Raw genomic sequence first — 10639 nt, 5'->3', positions numbered from 1 at the left:
TCGAAAAAAAATTATCGTCATCGTGCAACACACGATATATAACTCCAAAACTTCAATAATTTTCTTTTCTGAAAAAGAAATTCTAATATTAATTATATATTTAAAATATTTTATACATTTAATAAAATATTAATTTTCTCTTATAAACATTTATTTCATTCTCTTATTGGTGGAAATAATTAAAGTGCTATTATTTTTCCCTCATATATAAAATTTTAGAGATTTTTCTACATTTAGATATTTTCATATTCTCTCTCTTCTTTTTCTGTTTAAACGGGAAATTAATTAAGATAGTCATTTTGAACGGTGAGTTTTATCTCTTAGGGATAGTTTACCAAACACTTATCTGGTAAATGCTTACCGGTAAAATTTAAACACTATTATTTATTTGGCGGATAAGATTTTAGTCCACCAAAACGACATCGTATGCAACAATTTACCCGGTAAGCGCTTACCGTGGTAAGAGTCGTCTCCCTCACTTATCGGATAAAACTATTGGTCCTTGTCTCGCTTTTACCGGGTAAGATTCTTGGTTCTTACAATATTCATCAGGTGAGGTAATATTACTTGATAAGTGCTTAACCGGATAAGCGTTTGGTAAAGGGCCCCTAATTACGAAAATAGTTATAGGTTCGCAATTGGCAGGTCACGCAATTTACGGAGATGCCAAAGTGAAAAAAAAAAAAGTTTATGAAGCAGGTTTGCAATTAGATGGAACATATATATAAATTAGTTAATAGGTTCACAAAAATATGTCATTGATGTGTTTTTCCATATTTACATATTTGGTCCCTATAATTGCAACCTGATTCATAAACTTTATTTTTTTTCTTACACTTTGACCCTTTTGTAAATTCAGCACCTGTCAATTGCGGACCTATAGCTATTTTCATAATTTCAGAGGATAAATGGCTAAAAAGTGAAAGCATATGGTCAAAATGGCTATTTTAATTAATTTCCCTTCTATTTTAACATATAATATAACATATTTATTTAAACACACAAAACTCTTCTAAATTACTAACATTTCTACTATACCATAGTTGTGGGAGATGCTATGAGAAAATCTCCAACAACAGCAGGTATGTTATATTTTCTCTGTTTTTTCCTTCAAATTTTGGAGAAATCTTCTATGCTATTTTACTTTATTTCATATTAGTGTTTAGCATAGCTGTTGAAGCAAACTTTTTTCAATTCTTCAAAAAGTTTAAACTAACATAGTTGTTGGAGATGTTCTTATGAGTGGACAAAGTGTATCAGTATGCAATAAATTTTATATTAATTCATGCTCAGTGTGGAATATATATTCAATTCTTGATACTTCATAATATATTTTACTTGAAAGAACGATTTTAAATTCCAACCTACGTGACATAAGTTTATTTTCTGGTAATAAAGGAACAATATTTATCTGTTACGAGTATAAAATAAATAAATAAGAGGTTGTTTGTTTTTCTCTTAATAGTTCCATTAAGAGGCAACCTCTGAATCGGTTAAAGATGAATTTTGTTTGGCAAAAAAAAATCTGTCTTTTAATGATTCTAAAATCCTCCGAATGATTTTGTATCTTAAATCTCACTTAACCATTAAGAGCCCTAATTTATTGTACACAATTATTAAACAATTATATTTCATTTTGCATTGTATTATGAGAGCTTTTTAATCATTCTGACTACTTAATCATTCTGCATCAAACTATTCAACAATTTCCAAATAGTCCCTAACATTGAATGGTTGTTATTTTAATTGGAAAAAGAATCATTATTATGTTAAGTAGGAAATAAGAGAAATTTTGTCCTATTTTGGTATTTTGATTTTTAATCACTTTTATAATATTAGATAAAGAAAAATACTTATTTTTTAGAGTCAAAATAATTAGAAAAGAATATATATAATATTACATAAAAACAAATTTTTAGTATCTATATTATATTATAAGCATTTGATAAAAACTCTTAAAAACTATTTTTTATACATAAAGTACTGTTTATTGATACATATTACTTAAAATTAAAGATTACAAGTAAATAATGCACGAGTACAACTTATTAAAGCTCCATGCTTGAATTTGTGTAACTAATTGCATATAAACATAATCAAATGTTGGATAAACATTTCATTTTAAATATAATTAGTACAATCACTGTGTTATAACAGAATACTTGATTATTATCTTTATAAAAAAAATATTTTTTAAATCAAAAAATTATTTTGTTATTAAATCTAAATTAAATTATAATAGAAAATTTTGAATTAAAAAAATTACACAACAAAACAAGAATTTTTAATTTGTACTATATTATAAAGCATTTAACAAAAACTCTTAAAAACCATTTTTTATTAAATTATTGTTTATTGATGCATATTATTTAAAATTCAAGATTACAAGTAAATAATGCATAAATACAACTTATTAAAGCTCTATGCTTGAATTTGTGTAACTAACTACAAATAAATATATCAAATATTGGATAAACATTTCATTTTAGCTATAAAAAAATTAAAATATAATTAGTATAATTATTGTGTTATAACAGAATACTTAATTATTATCTTTATAAAAAAAATTATATTATTAAATCCAAAAAGGGATAACAACTTATCCCATTAAGATCTTCAATAAGCCAAAAATATCAGGTCGTTGCTGCATCAATGCTGTAGCGTCGAACAGTTCAACAATTTTTTACATTAGATTCCACTTGATGTAGAAACAAATAAACCACATGATTTAGCTTCATAATTAATAAAAAGAAAAATAAAGTAATAAAATGATTCAACATAAGGATAAAAGAAAAACAATATAGTTAAGAACTTATAAAATGAATGTTTTATACATTGAATTCTCAATGTATATGAGTAAGCTTTATGCTATTCAAAACAAAGAACTTGTACACTTTACTGGTTACAATACTATCAAATAAAAAACACCAAAAGGAAGTCATAAAAGATACAAAGTCATTTAGAGGATTAAAAAAATAAACAATTAAATTAAGGAATCACGTCATCGTTTTGTGGGTCCCAATCTTCATTTACATACGACCAATACTCACGGTTTTTGTTTCCGAGTCGTTAAGAAGTGGGACCAACACGATATATAACGAACATAACTTGCGTTCGTAACCTTATCAGTTAGCAGCAGCCATGGGGGTCCTCGGGCTCGGGAGTCCCATGTACGAAAGCCTTGGTGAAAGTCGAACATTCGGGCTCGGCCTTGGGGACGGGATTGGACCGTAATTCGCAAAGTTCCCAGGAACGACACGAGGAGATAAGTTGACCTGTTCAAGGGCTCGGGATTGTAGCTCCAGTGGATAATCCCGAACGCAGCCGATTCGGGGCCCGTTTCCGGATGACCACTTGCAAGACAAACGGTTAGCCAGGTCGTACCGCATTGGGCTTGCCTTGATCTCTTCCAGCCGACGGGCCGAAACTGGCCTGGGTGCGTCTACTTTAGATGCACTTGGACGCTCAACACGAGTAGGTGTACGAAGAATGTCCACCGGTCTTGGATGTGGAATGACCAGTGGTTTAGGCTTTGTTTCGTTCTCGGCGACCTTAAACGAAAAGCCGACACTCACGTCATCATCGTCAACCGAACATCTCTGCATTAAGAGTTGTAATCAGAATTTGAACTATAAACGAAATAGTCAATTAAGACATTTAGACATTTTTAGCATTTTACAAAGTCAGTATTGTTATAGCGAAATATAGTATATGTTTCATTATAAAACCAAATAAAAGAATAAGAATACAATCGAATAACATGTGATTATACACTAGAATCACATGTGATTCACGCGACTTTGGCCGCGATCTGAGGTCGCAGGCCATGTTGCTCGCTCACCTTTGACCGTTAGTGTAAAATCACATATGATTTTGCACGTGATTTACCGTTTTCATGTTCTTTTATTTAGTTAATGTTATCTTTTAAACCTCACTATGTATATCTATATGTATATATATGTATGTATATATATGCATACCTTTACATTTGTGAGATCAACATGGTTTTCCTCTAAGAAACAAATGAATTCCCTGAAATTCTCTTCAGTTGGAAGGTAGTGACCACTGTATGGCCAAATAGCCTGAAACATAAATTGCAAAAAATGTAAGAGGTTGTTTTACAGTTGTTGAATGGTTTGGTGCAGAATAATTAAATGATCAGAATGATTAAGAGACTTTTATGATATAGTACAAAATGAAATCACGACGCTTAATGGTTAAGGGAGGCTTAGGATACAAAATCATTCAGAGGGTTTTAGAACCATTAAGAGGCAGACTTTTTTTTGGCCAAACAAGATTCACCTCTTAATGATTCAGATGATGCCTCTTAATGGAACTATTAGGAGGTAAACAAACAACCCCAAGTTTAGAAGCCTAAAAATCACAAATCTTTTGAGTGAAACAACATGCATTACAGACTTGTACCTCAAGAACTCCGCCGTGGGCGACTAATCGTCCGGCGGCGGTGGTGGCGCCACCGGCTAGAAAGCTCGAATGCTGAAAAAGCCCTTTCATTTTCTGGCCAACGTACAAGTTCCTCGTTGTGCTTAGAACGAAGATCCATTTGGAACCCTCGATGGTTTCCAAAAGCAAACCGCTTTGCCGAAAAATGAGCTTTCCGTCTTCAACAATCACTTCGTATGATTCCCTTTCGTTCTGTTGAAACAACGATGGTTAGCGAAAGGAAATTTACATTGTTTTTGATGAAAATGAGTGCGGAATGAGACTTACGGGTCCTAAGTACTTGATGCATTGACGTTGCATACGCGCCCTCGGACACTTCTCGAGATTTACTTCTTTGCCATCTCCGACATCCAACCTTTTATATTTCAAAAAATAAACATCATAAATATTTGATCGGAATTGAGAAAATAATGTCTTACTGTCTCACAAACTAGTGGATAAACTAGATATGTTCTATAAAAATGAACTGATCAGCTATGTGACAATGTAAAATGACATAAAAGAACATGTTTGAACCATTCAGTGGAAAAAATAAGGGGTATAATTGGAAAAATCCACGAGCTTATTAAAACGCTACTTTAAAGCTATGAGCTAGATTATGCCTAACTAAAAGGGACTTTTCCAATAAGTTCAAAAAAATAAGTGGTTCAACGTGGCCTTAAATAAGAATCGAAATCTTGAATCGGGTTGTTACCAGTAGAAGAAGGGTTGGCTGCTTTCGCTTTCGAACCAAAGATCATAGTAGATATGCAAATTGTGGCCATAGCGATGGCGTGGGTCAATCTGCAAGTCAGCAAAAGCAGAACTATGAGCAAATCGTCACACGAAATTGCTCAAGATTAACCGAGCGTAAGCAGTCAAGAAACAAAAAAGGGTTGTTTCGGGTGCTCACCGCTTCGAGCCAATGTTGCAAGGCCAGTTTTTGAGCCTTTTCGTCTTTCGACAAGCCCTTTCCCACCTTAGCAGCCCTAGTCCGAGCCCTCGACCACCGTGAAACCGCAGTTTCGTGTTTCTCGACATTGAAAAACGAAACGGAGCTTCGGTCCAAAGCTGCAAAATCTAAAGCCTTCCACCTGCAAAACATCATCCTATTCAGAAAAACCAACTTGAAACCAATCCAACAAGAACAGTTTGACTTTCTACAAATAGAAAGTCAAACTATATCTTGTTTCGATTGAAGGAGCTAAATTTCGGGCTAGAACGAACCATAGTTCTTCAGCAACAACGGCACAATCGGCTAGGCTTCTTCGTGTTCGGTAGCTTTTGTATACTTTCTGAACTGTAGTAGCTGCAGCATTGAGTTCACTAACAGGTCGGGGCGAAAAGAAAACAACGGGTTCGGGGAGAAGGTTTGCAGAACCCGTTTCAAGATTCGGGTTTTCGGATTCGGGCTTTCGGATATCCTGAAGCAAATTCTTGAAAGAAAGGGTGGTTTCTAGCATGATCTTCAAGGGTTCACAGTTCTTTAAACTGATTGAGTTTCTTCTTCCACTGGTAGGACAAGAATCAGTGGAACTTTTGGAGATCACTTCGGATTCCGATTCGGTTTTCTTGAAACTATCGGATCTTAATCGGTTTTCGAGGTTATCGAGATCGTAAGGGAGATCTAGGAAGCCATGTTTCAAGATTTCTTCCCAGGCTGATGATAATAGTGAGAAGGATAAACCCATAACAGTTAAAAAGCTCCTGCAAAATCATGATCAAACTTGCTTAAATTAAGGATGATTAATCCACATATTAAGCTTTTTTAATTGATTTCAAGAACAGAAAGATGTCAAATAATTGAAGAAAGGGACAAAATCATCAATAATTAAACAGGAATCAAACCCTAATCCAGTGAGAAAAGACAAGTTATTCCCCAATTTCCTCAAGAATAAAGACAAGAGACAAACACAATAAAAACAGATGACTGCTTTCATAAAGATTCAACTTTATAGCAAATCTTGTACCAAAATGAAGAAAAAGGAAGAACACCCAATGAAGTGTTGACATAAATGAAACAGACCCAGAAATGGAATCCAAAAACACAGTGAAATTGACCTGTTTTGATCACCTTGAATCAAGGTTGCAGTTCATTCCCAACACATACAAACACATGACTCCTTTTAAAAAGATTCAACTTTTACAGAAAATCATGTACCAAACTGTGAAAAGGAAGAACACCCAATAAAGCATAGACCATAATGAAACAGACCCAGAAATGGAATCCAGAAAACACAGTGAAATCGACCACTTTTGCTCACCTTGAATCAAGATTCCAGTTCTTTCCAAACACTTGCGCTCTGTTTAAACTGATATAATATGAAGCTGAAGATCTCTGCTTGGATGAATGATGATTATGACAAACCTCAACCTCACCTTATTTATACCACAAACTATCGTGGAAAATAATCACACTGTACACGTCTTTGAATTCTTTTGAACTAATGTAAAAGATTGACCAAAGAAAAAGAAAGTGGTGGTCTCCAAAATATGGGGTTTGATTTTGATTTTGTGTTATCTAAAATCAAATTTCAAACCCTAGCTGGATGTTTTTGATGATTCAAAGCTTGAAAATGTGGAATACCCTTTAACGTTGTTGAATGTTTACTTCCGTTTTCTGTGTGTGATTTGAAGATATATACATACATGTGTGTGTGTGTATATATATATATATATATATATATATATGAATCTTGGAAAATGGGAGTAGATGGAAGGAATGGTCAAAGAAAGGAAGCTGGGTATGGAGTTCGATTGAAGATCATGTAGGTAGAAAAATGTATGTGGGGGACGTGCGATAATATTCACGTATTTATTGTGGATATTATTTTTAAAAATTGAGTAAATATTATTTAAAATAAAGATTTATATATGTTGATTTAATGAAATTTGGTTGGAAAAAGTAGGAATGATATTGAAAGCTTGAGGTTCCTCATCAATGGCGGAAACAGAGGAGTCGCAAACTGTTGCTTGCGTCCGGACAAATGTATTTGGCGGGTCGTGGTTTTTTCTTCTTCTTCTTCCAATTTTGACTTTTTGTGATTAATTAATTTTAATTCTTTTGTAAACGTTTGAAATCAAACTTGTAAACAGATCTTTTAGAAGCGAGATTTTAAAGATTTTTCTTCCGTAGATTCCTTACAAAATTATCGTTAAATTATATGAAAAGGTAATGTACTTTAACTTGATTCATATTCTTGGTAACGTACTTTCAGAACTTTCATTTTGATACATAAGATGTAAATTTTAAACATTTAAGTACATAGGTGACCGCTTAACCGGTTATTAGAGGTGAGCATAGACGGGTATCCGCCCTATTTGACAGGAACCGGAACCGGCGGTTCTTAAGATATTGGAGCCGGATCCGGTTAGAACGGTCTTGAATTTTTGGAACCGGAACTGGAACTGCCGGGAACCAGTTTCGGTTCCGGATACCCGCTTCCTAAAATATTAAAATTTTGTTATGTAGAAATAAAAAATAAAACATTACCAAAACACTAAATAAATAAACAAGAATACAGATTATATGGAATAATGGTTATAAATATTGTTTAACGATTACAAACCATAATAGACTAATAGTAAATGTTGAAAGTTTAACGATTACATATTATAATTGTAAATATTGAAAGTTAAATGATTACATACTATGAATCCAATAAAATACACAATTTGAAAAAATACGAATCATTTTTATCTCAAATTTTGAATTTAGAGTTCTAAGTTATTGATCTAATTTAAATTTAGTATAACAAAAATTAATTATTTTTATTGAAAAATACCAGGTACCCGCTGGTTCCGGTTCAGGGTACCCGCCGGGACCGGTTCCGAAAAATTGAGAACCGGAACCATTCTCAATCGGTTCCGTATTTTAGGAACCGGAACCACTCATATCGGTTCCGGTTCCGGAACCGGCAGTTCCAAGACAGTTCTGGTTCCGTAAGTGGGTACCCGGTTTCGCTGCTCACCCCTACCGGTTATCATGCTGATGTGGTATCCAACTAAGAACTATTTTTTGACGTGGTTAGAAACATGGATTTTTTTAATCTAAAATTAGTCTTCAACCGGTTACTCGTGTACTTAATTGTTTAAAATTTTACATCTTAGATACCAAAATGAAAGTTCTAAAAATACATTATCTAAAATTGAAATCAAGTTAAATTACGTTATTATTATTATTATTTTTTTGTAATTTGCCCTGTTTTTATAAATACCTTAAAAAAATGAGAAATGGTAATATTATTAATTCATTTATGTATTCTGATCATTCAAATACTTTCCCTTCAAACAAGACATATGAATGTACATATAAGCTTATTTGACCAATAAATCAAATCTAAAAGTTTTCTATTTCTATTTCTATTTCTATTTTTGGGGTGTGAATGCTATAAACAATTCAAGGGGGTGGACTCATGTGAACATGATTGGATATTATTATTATTTTTTTATTTTATTTTTTTTATTATTATTATTATTAGTCGTCTTGGTTCACGTAAGGGTATACGTAAAATACCATAGGGAGTCGTTCATATTCAAGAAAGTTTCAATAATACAATTTGTGACTGTAACAGATTACAGGTGCGAGTGGTTTCTTGATCATCTGCGGATACTTATGGCTTTCGAGGTACATATTATTATTATTATTAAAAGAAGATAAAGTGGACATTTAAGATTTGTTTTCGCGTTTTGTTTATATTATTACTTGAATAAATATGGGCAAATTTCATAATAATAAAAAATAACGTACTTTAACTTGATTTCTATTTTTGGTAACGTACTTTCAAACATTTAAGTACTTGGGTAACTGATTGAAGCATTAACCGGTTACCATGCTGATGTGGCGAGTGATGAGATGAAATTAAGTTGAATATCAAATAATACTAAGTTAGATACCACATCAACATAGTAACCGGTTAATGCTTCAACCGATTATTCGGGTACTTAAATGTTTAAAACAATACATCTTATGTACCAAAATTGAAGTTTTAAAAGTACGTTACCCAAAATAAGAATCAAGTTAAGGTACGTTACTTTTGTATGCAATTTACTCAATTAATATTTAAGAGTTGATTCCAAACTTGATGTTTTTGGATTATTTTTTTAGAGAAGGGGGTACGAATGGAATGTTAATGTACCAAATCCTATTAGTTTTAAGGGTTTTAAACAATGTCTCAAGTCTATGTTTTAGTTTGGTATCAAACTTAAACCTATTTGTACATATTTTAAGAAATATTATTTGAAAATATTGAATTATTTATTTTATTTTATAAAAGTTTTATGGGTTTCCTCGACATTTCATCGAAAACCCGTCAAGAAAAAATCACAAAAAGTTATTTGTGTCATAGTCGTCCTCGGTTAACTCTTAGAGGCATTTTAGTCAATTCGCTTTATAAACTTTTCACGAGTTTTGAATTTAAACTTTAACTAATTTATTTGATATTTAAAATCAAATTTAACAAGTATAAAATAAATTAAAGTAACAAATCATATTAAACATATATACAATTAAAATCTTGAAAAATGGATAACCGATTTTTAAAAATAGGCGATGAATTATATAGACCGTTTGTGTCGTTTTCCTTTACTTTTAACGTAATGAATCTTTTCATAAACCACAAAGGTGGTGTTCAATTGGTTTAAGCTTGGGCTCTAAATGTCAAAAGTGTCTGGAGATCTCAGGTTCGAATCCAATAAAAAATAAAAAATCTCTTGTGGTCACGAAGGTTGAAGTGCGTTGACTCCAGGCTACCCACAAAATAGATGGTCGCTTTGAGATTGGTCGGCTTGCATATCAAATTGGATATTTAGATTAATAAAAAAAAAACTTTTTATAAAATACGATATTTTATTTAAGAAAAATGAATATATATATATATATATATAGAGAGAGAGAAAGGTTCAAACGAGAACCCCTGTGATTTACGAGAATGCAAGAACAACCCAATAACCATATATTGTGATAAAAAATAAAATTAAAAGATTTTTAAAACTAAAATTGAAATTAAAAAAAAATTCAGAAAATATTAAAATTAAAAGGGTAATAATGGAAATGATATCATAAAATCTTTTAATACGATTACACGATCATGATTATCATTATCTAGTAAACGGTTAATCATATGATGTGGGTGTGATAATCATGTGATTATCACACAATTATCACATTATCGCTTATATCAACACGATTTGGTGT

General features: G+C 32.1%; 1 protein-coding gene across 1 annotated transcript; it reads right to left on the bottom strand.

Annotated features, from left to right (window-relative positions):
- Positions 1 to 2815: 2815 nt before the first annotated feature.
- Positions 2816 to 7079, bottom strand: LOC112506739 (IQ domain-containing protein IQM1-like). Its single transcript, XM_025110982.1, has 8 exons — positions 6708 to 7079; positions 5671 to 6150; positions 5357 to 5537; positions 5159 to 5247; positions 4732 to 4819; positions 4426 to 4656; positions 3981 to 4082; positions 2816 to 3599 (listed from the first exon to the last, which is right to left on the bottom strand). Exons 2-8 carry the CDS (start codon positions 6132 to 6134, stop codon positions 3126 to 3128), a joined length of 1629 nt encoding a protein of 542 aa, XP_024966750.1. The 5' UTR covers positions 6135 to 6150; positions 6708 to 7079; the 3' UTR covers positions 2816 to 3125.
- Between the last annotated feature and the right edge of the window lie 3560 nt (positions 7080 to 10639).

Source organism: Cynara cardunculus (genome assembly GCF_001531365.2).
Source record: "Cynara cardunculus var. scolymus isolate 2C chromosome LG 2, CcrdV1, whole genome shotgun sequence".
NCBI lineage: Eukaryota > Viridiplantae > Streptophyta > Magnoliopsida > Asterales > Asteraceae > Cynara > Cynara cardunculus.
The sequence above is the reverse complement of the archived record's forward strand: the minus strand, read 5'-3'. Positions and strand labels throughout refer to the sequence as shown.

What these genes read in the sequence shown, in the direction of transcription:
- LOC112506739 (XM_025110982.1), bottom strand. Translation starts at nt 6,134, where the DNA reads ATGGGTTTATCCTTCTCACTATTATCATCAGCCTGGGAAGAAATCTTG. An exon ending in GCATCAAGTACTTAGGACCC is followed by an intron (nt 4,657 to 4,731) that starts GTAAGTCTCATT and finishes TTGTTTCAACAG; the next exon opens with AACGAAAGGGAATCATACGA. An exon ending in CCCACGGCGGAGTTCTTGAG is followed by an intron (nt 4,083 to 4,425) that starts GTACAAGTCTGT and finishes TTTATGTTTCAG; the next exon opens with GCTATTTGGCCATACAGTGG.